General features: G+C 36.7%; 1 protein-coding gene across 5 annotated transcripts in view; it reads left to right on the forward strand.

Annotated features, from left to right (window-relative positions):
* Positions 1–2860: 2860 nt before the first annotated feature.
* The window catches only part of LOC131935861 (uncharacterized), a 34647-nt gene continuing 20807 nt past the window's right edge, over positions 2861–16700 (forward strand). Inside the window, exons 1-3 of one of the 5 annotated variants that reach the window (XM_059292576.1) lie at positions 2861–2977; positions 12115–12359; positions 15235–15437. In XM_059292576.1, the coding sequence (XP_059148559.1) occupies positions 12269–12359; positions 15235–15437 (294 nt within the window). In that variant the 5' untranslated portion in view covers positions 2861–2977; positions 12115–12268. Of the gene's footprint in view, positions 2978–4645; positions 4869–10467; positions 10559–11827; positions 11881–12114; positions 12360–15234; positions 15438–16700 lie in introns of those variants that run through there. The other 4 variants (XM_059292577.1, XM_059292574.1, XM_059292575.1 and 1 more) reach the window with 4 other exon arrangements.

Below are 16700 nucleotides of genomic sequence, written 5' to 3' on the forward strand. Positions count from 1 at the left end.
TCTTAGTCGTATAATAACCAGTACCCTCACAAACACCCTCACAACACCACTCTGACAGAATCACCATTCCACCCACCCACACCTCTTCAATTTTTCATCCACTAACTTCCCATCCACAAACCATCCATGTATAATTGTCACCCCATCCACCGAGCACCATCCATATACACCATATACACCATATACACCATATACACCATATACACCATATACACCATATACACTATATACACCATATACACCATATACACCATATACACCATATACACCATATACACCATATACACCATATACTCCATATACACCATATACACCATATACACCATATACACCATATACACCATATGCACCATATACACCATATACACCATATACACCATATACACCATATACTCCATATACTCCATATACTCCATATACACCATAATATGCACCATATGCACCATATACACCATATACACCATATGCACCATATGCACCATATACACCATATACACCATATGCACCATATACACCATATACACCATATACACCATATACACCATATACACCATATACACCATATACTCCATATACTCCATATACACCATATACACCATATACACCATATACACCATATACACCATATACACCATATACACCACACACAACCCACCACTTTTCGTCACCCCAAAACCACCCAACACCCATCTAATTAACTTCCCCATTTCTACCCCCATCCCCACCCCACCAATCAATACCTTTTTACCTATATCCTCAAGGTCTTCCCATACATTCCATGTCAACAAAAAAACCTCTTAACCCTGACCACGTGACCGGCTCCAGGTACCCCACTGGCGACCTGTCAATCAATAGTGTCACCTTACACATCTCCACTGACCATCAGCCTAGCATGCACTTTGTTTTCAACCGGTCACCAGAACGGTTGTCCCTGGTAACCAGCCATACCTGACCTAAATAGAGGTCAGCTAACTTTTACAAACGTAAGCACCAATTAATCAAAGCCAGTAAACCGGTTTATTAAATATTTTTTTCCCTCTTGAGCTTTGGCGCCGCCCAGTTACCCCCCCCCCCTATAATCTCCCCCTCCCCCCGCCCCCATCAATACAAAGATCCCCGACTCTATAAAAGACCGCGGGGGACAGTAGTGCCATCAGGCAAGTGGCTTCCCCCACGGCATCCAGTCACCTGGACACACCTGGACACATCTCCACACACCAACGGTTCTAACAGTGACCGCTTCACCAGCATCCAGGTAAGATTTTAGCACACACGTAAACATTTTGACCAGGCATAGCAATTCTAAATGACCTCGATGTTAACAGGAACACAGTCGATTGTCAAACAACTAGCATTCGTATTAGACAATGTGTTGAGTCAGATTTTGTGTAGTCTTCTGTACAAAAGGAATTGAAATATCTGGTAAATATAGAAACGGGTTTTAAAATCTAAAAAAAAATCCGTAAAATTATGTTTCCGATTATAAGAAAATAATTTAGAAAATTTAGAAATGCATGATGAATATATTTCGAAATATAGGCCTATAGCATCATAAAAATGTATTTAGTATAACTAATGAATGAAGTGCGATATGTACGTGTTTGAGAGTTTGATACACCTATATCTGTAGGGGTAGGTGATGTCGCCTATTTTTCTAAAGAGTATGTATAACAAAAACTTTGATCGATTAAAAAAGATTTCGCTTCGATAAATAATTAAAAAGTTAAAAGATTAATAATTAAAATTAAAATCAAGTTTCCAAGTCGATCCCGTTCGCTGAGATGTGTGATCACGCCACTGTCCCCTTGATCCAAAAGTTTAAGACCGCTAGCTACACGCCACTGTCCCCTTGATCCAAAAGTTTAGGACCGCTAGCTTCACGTCACTGTCCCCTTGATCCAAAAGTTTAGGACCGCTAGCTACACGCCACTGTCCCCTTGATCCAAAAGTTTAGGACCGCTAGCTACACGCCACTGTCCCCTTGATCCAAAAGTTTAGGACCGCTAGCTACACGCCACTGTCCCCCATTGAGCCATATGTTTAGGACCGTTGGTTTCACGCCACTGTCCCCTTGATCCAAAAGTTTAGGACCGCTAGCTACACGCCACTGTCCCCTTGATCCAAAAGTTTAGGACCGCTAGCTACACGCCACTGTCCCCCATTGAGCCATATGTTTAGGACCGTTGGTTTCACGCCACTGTCCCCCATGATCCAAATGCCGAGGACCGCTGGTGTCCCCATGATCCAAATGTTGAGGACCGCTGGTGTCCCCATTGAGCCAAATGTTGAGGACCGCTGGTGTCCCCATGATCCAAATGTTGAGGACCGCTGGTGTCCCCATGATCCAAATGTTGAGGACCGCTGGTGTCCCCATGATCCAAATGTTGAGGACCGCTGGTGTCCCCATGAGCCAAATGTTGAGGACCGCTGGTGTCCCCATGATCCAAATGTTGAGGACCGCTGATGTCTCCATGATCCAAATGTTGAGGACCGCTGGTGTCCCCATGATCCAAATGTTGAGGACCGCTGGTGTCCCCATTGAGCCAAATGTTGAGGACCGCTGATGTCTCCATGATCCAAATGTTGAGGACCGCTGGTGTCCCCATGATCCAAATGTTGAGGACCGCTGGTGTCCCCATGATCCAAATGTTGAGGACCGCTGGTGTCCCCATTGAGCCAAATGTTGAGGACCGCTGATGTCTCCATGATCCAAATGTTGAGGACCGCTGGTGTCCCCATGATCCAAATGTTGAGGACCGCTGATGTCCCCATGATCCAGATGTTGAGGAGCGCTGGTGTCCCACACCGTGGAAACATGTGACCACAGCTGTCAATATTTGCACCACCACTAAGTAGATGTGGACGGTGGGACAGGTAGAGAGCCTGGGCTTAATTGGTTACCTGTGCTGGTTCACGCTGACCTGCTTTTCTCACATGGATCTTAACACATGTGGTCAGCTGGTTTGATATCACAAACGTGAGTTCTAGTTTGATATATCATTAACGTGAGTTCTAGTTTTATATATCATTAACGTGAGTTCTAGTTTGATATATCATTAACGTGAGTTCTAGTTTTATATATCATTAACGTGAGTTCTAGTTTTATATATCATTAACGTGAGTTCTAGTTTTATATATCATTAACGAGAGTTCTAGTTTGATATATCACTAACGTGAGTTTGGAACTTTGTGATGTTTTGTTTGTTTACATCTTGACATGATAAGCTACTATTAAGCGTAAAGTATTTCCATAACGACATATCAAACCAACTATGATTTTATTTTTTAGACGTTTTTTTTAATCTATAAATAATGTGTTTTAAAAGATAACGTAGCACTTGTTAATTTATTCTAAAATTAATTTTGTACAGGCTATTCAATTTTTTGGACTTCCCTCTACTTCTTTTTTTACAAAATCAAAACAAAACGAAAGTAAATTTACCAGATAAAAGAGATTGCTGATTATTATAATTAACTGTGTGTATGTGAATATTTTCGATTTATCTAAAGGAAAAATATTTTTAAAATCGCCGATAGTGGCCGACAGATTAGGGTTGAACTACCGGTTACGTCCATCCAATTGTAATTTTAAAAACACATACTATGTTTTGATAACGAAACAATTGGTCTAATTGACATGATGTCTATCCATTTCATCGAAATTTAAATACTTTTATGAAATCTCAAATTATGTTTAGCTAAAATAAATGTATCTAAACAACCCTTTTGATTTACATTTCCATAGAATTCAATAAATAACAAAAAACTCAAACTACGTTCAGTAGCGAAACAAAATTGCGTGTGATGAATAGAACAGAAAAAAAAATGATTAAGTACTATAAATAGGAGCAACCAGTATCTATAATTCGTGTTTTATAGCTTGCATTGTCCCCTTATTATTGAATAGGAGAGAAGATACGGCTGGAATGTTGGTAAACAGAAGGGATGGATTAGGTCACTAGTCTCAGCTTAGCCGTGTTTAATCAACGCGCTAATTCCTTAATCCCGTGTTGGTGTTTACTGTGTAGGTGTGTGCCGTTTACCGGTGTGTGTGTGTGTGTGTGTGTGTAGATGTGTACTTGTGCCGGTGTACTGTGTTGGTGTGTAGGTGCCTAATGTGACATGGAATGTGTGTACTTGTACCAGTTTACTGTAAAGGTGTGTAAATATTTTAGTGTGCTGTGTATGTGTGTACTTGTACAAGTGTGATGTGTAATTGTGTACATGTAGCAGTATACTGTGGAGGTGTGTACAATGTTCTAGTGTGCTGTGTTGGTGTGTACTTTGTACTAGTGTGGTGTGCAGTTGTGTACATGTACCCGTTTACTGTGTATGCGTGCACTTGCACTAGTGTGCTGTGTATACAGATGTGTCGTGTAGGTGTGTATAGGTGTGCATTGTATGTGATTACTTTGTACCGGTGGTACAAAGTGTTTTCCTGTGTTGTGTGTTGGTGTGTAACGTATGCTGTGCCAGTGTGACAGATCATCTAAACACCACTCGTGCTAATCAATAGGTTTAAATCGAAGCCAATCGATGGGAACTAAATGTGGGCCGAGGAAGAGAATGTGGGACCACGGGATGCTAGATCTCACGAGCGGGCCCACAGTTGACGTGTGGTCAATGAAGCGTGTCGAAGGTCCTCTAACGCGCTGATTGTGTGCTTGGTTATGGCTAACTTTAGCCCGTGATCTGGATTAGTGTAATCCACTGTTTAATCCATCCAGCGTTTCGGATTAGCATAATCTACAGATACTTTAAAATCAGCGCAAATGATCCTGATGTGTTCTTGTCGTGGATGTAGGCTATTTGTGAATTCACCGTGAAATGTGTTACCACAGTATTTCTAGTCATATTCGCTTAAAGATGTAAGTTGTCATTCTAAATGTATATTATTAATTAAAGGTATTTACCACATACATACTTGGAACCTATACGACACACGATGTCCCTATAGAACCTAGACAAAAAGAAACTTTACACGCGACTTAAGATAACATTCTTGAGACCGGCCTGGGTCACAAAATGTTGGGCTCGTACGCCCCCCCCCCTCCCACTTCCCTAAACTTTCTATTATTCACTGATTAACAAAGGCATAGCCCAGACTAGTTTACACATAAATAACTCGTTCCTCGAATAGAATGTCCATAAATTTTAATATATAAATAACTGTCGCCTCCCCAGGATTAGACTTGTTCCATTGTTTGGTTTTTTTTTTACTTTCTCGCATATGAAGTATAGAGGAAGTATTGTAATCCAGCAAAACATCGAAATCGAGATTTTTACAAATCTCGACGTTTTACACCTACCTGAGTCGGAAAAGCATAGTTTTGCTATTTTGTCCGTATCTCTCTCTGTGTGTGTATGTGTGTATGTGTATGTATGTCTGTATGTCTTTAAACACGATAACTTGAGTACCATTACAGCTAGGTTGATGAATATATATATATATATATATATATATATATATATATATATATATATATATATATATATATATATATATATATGTGTGTGTGTGTGTGTGGTTGTGTGTCTCTATAAACACCATGTATTAATTAATTTATCTTTCCTATTCCCATCATATGTACAGCATTGAATACATGTTATTCTCTATCGATTGAGATAGCTATCTCCGACACGCACATAAAGTAATTTATGCAAATTTATTCGTCGCTTACTCGTGGTTTTTATTTTACCGACACACACTGCAACCTGTGTGTAAATACTAAGTGGTTTTATTATGGAATGGGGCGTCATCGACTATCTGGTTATGTGCCTTGTCTAAATGGCTTCCGATAAAACAACTCCCTTTCAAAACGACCGAAATGACGCTCGCTTGTTAGTGTGTTGTGCTCCTAAGGGCATTGAGAGATAATGATAATGACGATGATAATGACGATGATCAAAATGATCACCTCTATCTAAATAACCTTGACAAAACTGCTCTCTCGAAACGTCATTTTCAAAAAGATACCCCATCAACATGACCCCGTTTAAAGTTTCTATAATAAAATTGGCTTCTATAAAATACCAAGGCCCAAAAGAAATAACTATTTTGAATCGAAAAAAAAGACGGGCAGGTTCAAAAGCCGGCAGTCAAGTTTATCGCATTATTTCATTAGAAGGTTTTCCGCAGTTTCTCATAGTAACCTCCCGTGTGTTCAAAATAGAACTAAACAAATAATTACAATCGATACTGTTTAACACAACTTTCTTTTATCGATTCTAGTTCCAGGCTCGTTATGTTTTGTTCAGGTATCGATATGTCCTGACCTTGATCTGGACTAGGAAGCAGGTCAAAATCTGTAAAAATCTGACAGTTAATTAATATGACTAATCACTTCAATGACTCACGATCATGTGAGCAAAAAGATTGTATATTTAATGACAATGTGAAGAAATGATTGTGTGAGATGGATTGTGCGGTGAAAGGAGTGTGTGACAAAATGATTTGGTGTCGAAATAATTGTGTAACAAAGTGATTGTGTAAAAAAGAATGTGTGACGATTAGAGTATCCGGCGAAATGATTGTGTGATAGAAAGATTGTATAACGAAATAATTTTGTGACGAAAGTGTTGCGTGACGAAGGGAATGTGTTGACAAACGACAGAATTGATTCACATCATCTTTAAAATAATCAATTATCTTCATTAACTTCATTTGCGTATTCGCAAAGTTCGAATTATTAAATAGTTGTAACCAATTTTTATTAAAATCACATTGTTCATCTAATTGCGATAATAAAGAAACCTTTCGATAACAAAAACATTTATGCTTTACTTTCGTATTCAAGTTTTTTTTTTAACATTCTGATCATACTATATTGAAATTCTATATAAAATCATTGTATAAAATCTTTTAAAACTATTGCTTGTCTAATTTTTCAGCCAGTAAAACGTAATAAAGCTTTCACGAAAATTCACATACAATCTGTTCTACAATGTTTCAAGTATGACACACATTATATTTTCAAAAACAAATATATGAGTTTACTATGTCAGTAGAACTATATTTCCCCACATTTGAACTTACGGCCATGAAAAAAATAAAACAAAAACTTGCCAGATCAAGTTGACAATAATGTAGCCTGAAAGTTCTATAAATTAAAAATATGTTTTCTTGCGGTTAAATTTATATTCGTGAAAAAAACAGCAACTTGGCAGGTCCCATTTAAAAACATAAAGCTATAACAGCTGTATTAAATGAAAAGATGAATGAAATTCTAGTAATCTTTGTAGGATAGTTTATATTTTACCTTTTGTTTATTAAATAGGTACAGTATCGTAAAATTAACGTTGTCTAATAGCATCTTGGTCTAGCAAGTCATCTGAAAATTTGGTCCAACTCTGACCAAAGGGAGGTGGGGCGGAATACCAAGTTGATTTCTTTTTAAAGGAATCGATTGCCGTTCTTAATGAGACATTGCTCACAGAATAGTCCATAAATGAGTCCATTCATCCGATAAGTCTGTTAGGCAACGCACTAGGCAGGCGATCGCTTTAAGCTTTTGATCGCCTGGAAACTCTACTTCACCTGTTATGTTTGTGCTTTGGCCAAGATGTAACTTATGGAAAAAGTAGTACCTAGCGCGTCTGTGACTAAACCGTGTACGGACTACTAGATTGATGAACCAGTCATTCTTCAAAAAGTCATTTTTCAAAAAGTCATTCTATAAAGACTTTCAAGTGTTCAATTAAGTCTTTCTTCAAACATGTCATTTTTCTAACAAGTCATCCCTCAAACAAGTCATTCTTTAAGTCACTAATGACCGGTTTACAGAATGCCGGAGTTAAAAAATTCCACACTAATTACATCTTACACCGTGTAACCACCAATAAACTTTTGTCTGTGTTTTAAAGTCACGCATTAATGGGACCCCGATGTTAGTCACAGTTGGTGGAATCTTTGGTCTATATACGTCCTTTCACCGGGTGGCTTGGTAAATCATGCGTGACCACAGGAGTGGTGAGAAACACAGCACCAGTTATATGAGGTGGTCTGTAGCAGGGGCAGGTCACTTGGTCTATAGCAGGGACAGGTCACTTGGTCTATAGCAAGTGTAGGTCAGCTAACTTTGTCTATAACAGGTCAGCTGAATTGGTCTCTGGCACCGACTAGAAAACTTGACTAAAACCCGGCAAAATTTAGAAAAATTGACCTATTACTGGAAAAGTTAAGAAAACCTGACCTATAACCGAAAATCTTTAGAAAACTTGAATATAATCGGCAATGTTTGAAAAATCTGACCTATACCCGGCAATATGAAATAGACTTAACCCATAACCGGCAATGTTGAAATAGACTTGACCTATATCGAGTCCATTAAATGCCACCTGTATGTACCTGTCCCCTGCAAGCACCTAGAGAGCCCCACCTTTCTTCCAGTCCTCCAGATTTGAGCATGCCTGTATGGCGGTGGTCCTCCAGACTTGCCTTTATAGCGACGTTAGAAAACACACGCATAGCGTGGCGCTGGCTGTGAAAGGTCTATAGCAGTACACACGTTTTGAGTCTTTGAAGAAAAGAAACTTTGAAAATCGTGACAAGTGATCTATTCACCTGTGGCGTAATCAATACACACGTGCAATAACTACTTGCTACTTTATTATAATTCCGGAAATCGTGTTGCATTTTAAATGAAACTTTGTAATAATAACCATGTACGTGTGACGATTTTTTGTATAGGCCCTATATTTTAAATGCTTAAACACAAACTCTGACTCTGCCCCGTATATATATATATATATATATATATATATATATATATATATATATATATATACATAGATACATTTGAGTGTTAACGTTTCATTTTTGAGCATCTGTCGAGAAAGTGGATACACATTTCATGTTTGAGCATCAGTCGAGAAAGTGAATACACATTTGATGTTTGACCATCTGTCGAGAAAGTGGATACACATTTCATGTTTGACCATCTGTTGTATTTGTTCCTGCTCCCCTCTATCTTTACCTACCACATCCTGCCTGGTTGTTAAGTCTTATTCAAATAGGATAGAAGGTGTGAATCAATACAATAGCCAGCCGTGGCAAGATGCTCGACACGCTTGCACATTCGTGTGTTAGGATGTGTGTTTGTAAGGAGGAGGGTGGTTGGATAAACATGCACGTTAAATATGTAAATAAAAACATTATAGTGTAGATATAATTATCTAAAGAATTTTTAAAAAAAACATATGGAAATAGAGAAAAAAAAAGGTGTTGAATTATGTAAAGAAGAAATACGATTGATTTCGAAATAGTGTTTATCATGGGATTTTCACATTCGTGGGGCAGATGAAGTAGAGTTCATTTGTTACAATGACCTCGGCATACAAGAGTATAATGTGGTCAGCACTAATTATTGTTTTTAAAATATTGATGTTTAAACGTTGAAACTTAAGGTGGAAAGCAAAGATTAAGCCCACTTCTCTTTAGTTATAGACCCTAGATAATCCAAGACCAAAATGTAGTATATAAAATAAGGAATTATGACCGTTCATTTGTTACAATATATTTTGTCAAAGATAGCGTGTCTGGATGTATTTTCTTGAAATATTTCTTGAATTTGTGAAATTTTGTCAGAGATTTTTGTATTCCGTTATATAGTCCTTCAGATATTTCTTTTTTTAAAAGATATTTTTAAAGATATATAGGCCTATTGACATAGACTTGTATGTGCTTTTAAATATTTTCAAAATGTGGATTGGATATGGAAGGAGGGGGGGGGGGATAGGAATGTTTCATTGAAGACAAGAAGTTTCCATTTACTCCTATTATAGTTTCGCCATTAAAGTAACGAGAGCTCGCATGATTACGTTTCGTAAAATTTATTACAGCTCTTGGTTTGGTTGATTTAGCGTCATTTTCCCTCTAAAGATCAGTCACTAAACGAGTCTTTGACTAGAGTCAACTGGTCATTTTATTTTAAAAAAGGGGAGGGAAGTAAAACTTGGGTTACTAAAAAAAATGTTTTCAAAAATTTTCTCAGAAAAGAAAACTATTCTTTTTCATGAAAGTTTCAGTCTTTTAAAAAACCTATAAAATCTATAATATCTATCTATATACATTTACTACCAAACAAATCAATCTGTAAACAGCAATTCATACTAAAAAAAAAACGTTTTAACGAATTTTAGAAAACCTATCGCCCTCGCTTGTTTTAAGTAAATTTGTTGTAACGATACGTTTACCTTTTAAAGGCACGATAAATACCAGAACACATGAACTTAATTCAGGTAAGAAAACAAAATAAACATCCATATATATTAAAATACGTTTTTAGATCTATATGAGTAACGCGAGTGATCTCATTGTTTATTTTTAGGCTAAGTAGGTCACGAACCAACAGTGAAAGGATTTCCTAGGCCTCTTATTTTTATAATAGTCACGTGGGTTTTTAAAATCCGCCAGTGGATCCATATAAATATAAATCACAACTAGCTTACGGAATTATCACTGCCTCTGAAAACTAACGGATATATTTACATTTTTCAGTTGGGAGTTAAAGTTTTTTATAAGTTTTCATAAAGTTTTAATAACAAGCTGTCTTAACATGTAGGTGAAATAATTACATTTATTAAACAGTGTTTGAAGTTTGTAGGCCTATATTATAAGACTTTGATAAACTTAATAATATTAATTTACTTGTTACATTTCTTTCAATAGAACAAAATAAACTTAAACGTAAATTTTGACAAATCTGTATAATATAGACTATTTATTTATATAGTTCATATATATAGGCTATATATATTATATATATATATATATATATATATATATATATATATATATATATATATAAAATGTATAATATATCTGTATATATATATATGTATATAGGCCTATATGTATATGTATATAATGTATAATATATCTGTATATATATATGTATATAGGCCTATATGTATATGTATATAATGTATAATATATCTGTATATATATATGTATATAGGCCTATATGTATATGTATATAATGTATAATATATATGTATATATATGTACATATGCCTATTGTATATATATATATATATATATATATATATATATATATATATATATATATATATATATATATATATATATATATATTGTATCCATCTATATTAGTAGATAAAGACGCAACACTACTTATACTATTAAATTAATCAGAAACACAACCGGTATAGCAACAAAATAATAATAATAAAACATTATTAAGCGATGAAGGAAAATGGAAAATACAATTTTTTTCTTTACATTTTTTTTTATACAAAAATCAACTAGATAGTCTATTCTATGAAGTGAACGAGAGGGTGTGGAAATATTCTTGTATTGTTATCGGAAAGCGTTTGATTATCTAGAATATAGTTTTAATAGAATTGGGCTGGATTTGAATTCACACCATTTGAAAACCATCGTAGTGAACACACTCCAAACCTCGCAAGTTTTGTACGATGGTGTGTGGTGATAACGTCATGTACATAACAAAATACCCGAGTACACACGCGGTTGGTGGGCGTGTCAACCCCGTCACGCATCAGTGATTTTTAGACTTGACCGGCTAACACACGGCCCCTTGTGTACCATTTTAGTTTAGAAAATCACCGGCTGGTGCATTATGGGTAACAAAAAACCTTCGGTGTAGATTAAATTTCTGTTCTTTGTGCTAGCGCTTTAAAAAAAAAAAAAAATTAACATCCGTCTGTTATTTCCTCCCGTATAGGTAGGTAATGAATTCCTTCCGCTGGAGGGTAGGTTGTGTAACTGGCAAGCAATGAAGCGTGACTGTCGTATATAGGCCAGTGACATTTGGTGTCTGGTGGATTCCCCCCCCCCCCTGCAGGGGAGTTAATTCAAGTTAATTCAGACAGAGTTACTGGGATTACAAGCTAGGGGTTAATAAACCATTTTCTATCACTAGAGGGTTAACATAACATTTTCTATCCAACAACTCGGTTTAGTTTTCATTTAATATTTATGTGAATAATAATTATACTTTGATAATAATGTGTCTACATTTTTGTTTAAGATGGGTGACCCCCTACTTGACCTCGAAAGTTGACGCCCCTGACGATTGAACTCTATCTTAGACACGTGAATAACAAAGTGTTTATTTCTTTTATTTGCAGAAGTAAAGCGAACCAAACTGCAATGAAAATTTTCCTCTGTTCATGGCATCGGAAAGGGAGATAACAATCTTTACATATCAGACAAGGACCAGAACTCTCTTTGTTGTGAACAATTTTTTTATTCGATCAAGAGAAGTAACCCAACTGTGTAATAATGTCTTTAGTGCATAGACAGTTTTACAGATTTTGGATCAGTTTGATTCTAGCGAGCATCGTTCACGTGAAGACGACGTCATGCATGAATGGTGAGTACTATGTGTCTTGTTTTGTTTACAGTTGGATCAAATCTCAGTTGTTAGATATAAACTTGTTGTTGTCTTCGTATTGCGACATTCGAACGTTGGAAGTGGAGATCGGATACCATGAGATTAGTGAATAATCTTTGCTTGATTCAGTCCTCTGGACGTCGTTGAGCCCACTCAGTTAAAATGGGTACCTGACCCACGGTGGGCATCGAGCTGACCACACTAACCCATTTATATGCCGCGGTCACGGGAACATGTGAACTCTACTTCACCCGCCCTAATGAGCGTGAAGTGCGAAATGGTATCTTTGTTATTTACAAAGTGATCTACCAAAATTAGGAGTCTGCCGTTTATAGTCGTTCAAGATTGAGTTGCATGTAAGGCCCATAGGACTCTGTCCTAGTAGGACAACAGGACTATGTCCTAGTAGGACGGTAGGACTATGTCCTAGTAGGACGGTAGGACTATGTCCTAGTAGGACTATGTCCTAGTAGGACGGTAGGACTATGTCCTAGTAGGACTATGTCGTAGTAGGACGGTAGGACTATGTCCTAGTAGGACGGCAGGACTATGTCCTAGTAGGACCAGATGTATTTTCTTATAGGACCACAGTTCTATGTCATATAGAACGGTAGGTCTATGTCATAGTAGGAAAATAGGACTATGTCCTAGTAGGACAACATGACTATGTCCTAGTAGGACGAGAAACATGTCTTAGTAGGACTACAGGTCTATGTCCTATAGGACGGCAGGTCTCTACCTTGTAGGACAACATGACTATGTCCTAGTAGGATCACAGTTCTATGTCCCAGTAGGACGAGAAACATGTCCTAGTAGGACGGCAGGACTATGTCCTAGTGGGACGGCAGGTCTCTACCTAGTGGGACCACAGGTCTAAGTCTTAGTTTGGACTTCAAACCTATGTCCTAGTAGAAAGGATAGGCTAATTTCCTTGTAGGAGGACATGCTGTGAGCAGGGTTCGAGTTCGGCGCAGGTCCAGTGTTATGGTCAAGCTTTAGGTCATTTTCAGGTTCATGGTTAGTGTTAGGTCGTGGGTCATGTTAACGGTATTGCCATTTTTCTTCGATACAGCATTGTCAAACCTACAAACACACTTGTAGCAATTACATTTTAGCATACTTGCAAATACTCTTTTGATGGAATCTATCAAGATATTTGGTGTACAACCTATGCAAATACCACATTAGACATGTCTTGAGTAATTTATTTTTATACTGCGGTATGCATTGGGAACACACCCAAAAAAAGTTTTAACTCCAGGAAAAAAGACGACTTAAATAAACCGGTAGTGATCTCCCCTAAACTTTCTCGAATATTCTTATATAAAACAACAGGGGATGGTAACTGGGGATATAGTTATGATTTTTAATCCATTTTAAATACTTAAACTTTTAAAAATAGAATAGAATCTCATAAAAAAAACATTGCGCACCAAGCAAACGCCGAATAAAAACGCGTATAATAGTGCGAAATATTATTAGTACTTTAAAAATTTACATTAGTCTTTGAGAAATCGGAAGTAGCGTAAATTACTACTTCCAGTCAACGGAAATTACTCAAAATTTAACAGAAGGTAAAGAATTAGATCTTTTACTTACATGTGAAATTTCATTTATCTATCTGAAATAGTACTCAAGTTATAGGCTTTTGAAAAATTCAAAGTAGGAAAAGTACCACTTCCGGTTATCGGAAATCGCTCAAAAGTTGATACGGATCTACGATTTTGATAAAATACTTATATATGAAATTTCATCAACCTAGCTGTAACGGTACTCAAGTTATCGTGTTTACACACGGACAGACACACACACAGACACACACACACACAGACATACGGACAAGATTGCAAAATTATGTTTTTCCGTATCAGTGAGGTGTAAAACGTCGAGATTTGTAAAAATCTCGATTTTTTTTTTTTTTGCACGATTACAATACTTTCTCTATACTACGTATATACGAGAAAGTAAAAAAGGAATTAAGCTACAAAATCCCAAAGAGACTTAGAATTAAAATACCAAAGAACAAAACATAGGTTCATTACACACGTATTTTTTAAATAAAGGTCTATTTAGATTTGAAACAAAGAAACTGGTAGGCCTGCTTAAAATTTAACCCCTCTTTGTAGTGTAAGTGCGATTAAACTTAACCCCATCTGTTTACTGAGCGCATTTTTATAAGGATCTTATAGGTACTACTGATCTTCTTCTGCGTGTATTTATATAACACGTTAAATAAACATAGACTCTTGGTTCAAGGGTATTTTGTACCATTCACTTTAAATATTTACATCGACCGCAGCCATAGATGCATTTAAAAAAATATTTTTGTGGATATTTGACTCGCTGCGCTATAAACGCGAAACATTTTATTTGAAGTTTTTGATTAGAAAAACAAAACACTGAATGAATTTTCTTCCTGCGATGTTATTTATTGACATTTTGACTTAGTTGTTTCTTACTCGAGAGACACAAGAAGTTCCATTTAGATCCTGAATAAATTAGACAAGTTATTTTTAAGTGCTGCAAATAGCATTTTTAGTGCTATGTTACTGCTATGTGTTATTGAATTGTTTTATTTGTTTAAACGGCCAATGTGAAAAAAGGCCTTTGTACCTACAATTGTAACCGTTGTTTGAATAAATTTGAAATTTGTAAGAAAATTTTGTATCTAAAAAAAATTACATAAAAATGGCAAAAAATATAATAATAAAGGAGCACAGACTAATGCCCTAATATCGAAAGATACATAAGTACAAAACAAAACAACAAATACTCAACAATTAGAAATCCCCCAGAGAAAATGCCCGAAGAAATGACGTTAAATAACCTCCTTCCCCCTTCGTCTCTTGTTTAGCCCACGTGAAGGTCAGCCACAACTCGACCAACCACCCGCTGCCAGATTTCGTCAACGTCACCGTGACAACCGACGCCAACACGTCCACGACCTTCCACCTGCGGCGCGTCAAACACATCAACTGCAGCATCCCCATCTACACCATTAGCACGGACTCCAGCGGTCAGCTGGTCAGTAGGAAGGAGCATCTAGGGAACAGACAGGTAAGAACATCAACCATTATACATACATTCTTGCTAACTCAACCATTACACATACATTCTTGCTAACTCAACCATTACATATACATCCTTTCTGACTCAACCATTACACATACATCCTTTCTGAACACCTACATAGCTGAGCACAATTTGTTTATACCCATTTATTATTGGTCAAAATAAGCTCACAATTAACTCAAAATAAGGCTTCTTTTAATATCACTCCTCCCATACTACAATATTATAAAATTAAGTTGTTCATAAATACATTTTTTATATCAAGACTCAGAAATCCAATGTACTTTCCCCTTACTTTTTTTTTGAGATATCAAGTTTAGTGAAAGGATATATTTACAATTCGAAACACAAAAGAACAGATCCCAACTTAACAAAAACTTCTGTGCACGTACTGTTAGACACCTACACTTACCGGCTGTCTTGATCCTAACGCTTAATCTAAGCTTTAGCTCAGGAATATGATTGGCTAGCCTTGTGCTTTTGGGCTACACGGATAAGCCCTTAACTTTAACGTTAATCCACGGCTTTAGAAAGTTGGCCTTTTATTAAATTTAAATCCCCAGAAGTTGTAGTCGATACCGTTGATGTTAACCATTAACGACTTTTGTATAGGAGGGAGGGGCAAATTGAGCATAAAGACTTCCAAAACCTTTGTAGACCAACTTTTATCAGCTCTTTAAAGTAAAACATAAAGATTCCTCTTTAGACCTAACGATCCATTGGGCAGATGAAGAAGATTTAATGTTTCTTCCAGGCATCTCTTCCCTCCCGAAGAAAGTCCACCGCCCCCCCGAGTGAAATGAAATTTATATAGAAAATATATACTTTTAACAGTGTCCGCCCCCCCCCCCCCGTAGAAAGTCTACCGCCCCCCCCCCCCCGAAAATTTCAAGTGCCCTCCTCCCCCCGGAGAAAAAAGTCTGGAAGAAACACTGACCTCAGCATCAGCAGGGATAATGTAGTCAGCACTATGCCTAGCCGCAAATACTTTCCCTAATGTGAGTTAGGTACCCATCAGAGCTGGGTTTGCAGTTTACCGCTCTACCTCTAGGTCACTCCATCCCATATCAGCTCTATACTACTTATGAAAAGACAATCATACTATCGTGTTGTAATTTAAAAAAAATGTATAGTAATAGTATTGATTTAAATTTTAAAGTACTAATGATGTATAATTTGGTAAACATAGCACTGTTGATAAACACATCTAAACAAAACCTTGAAATCATCATTATTGTTATCAACATT

The sequence above is a fragment of the Physella acuta genome, unplaced genomic scaffold (assembly GCF_028476545.2).
Source record: "Physella acuta isolate Inbredline_101_S28 unplaced genomic scaffold, ASM2847654v3 ptg000161l, whole genome shotgun sequence".
NCBI lineage: Eukaryota > Metazoa > Mollusca > Gastropoda > Physidae > Physella > Physella acuta.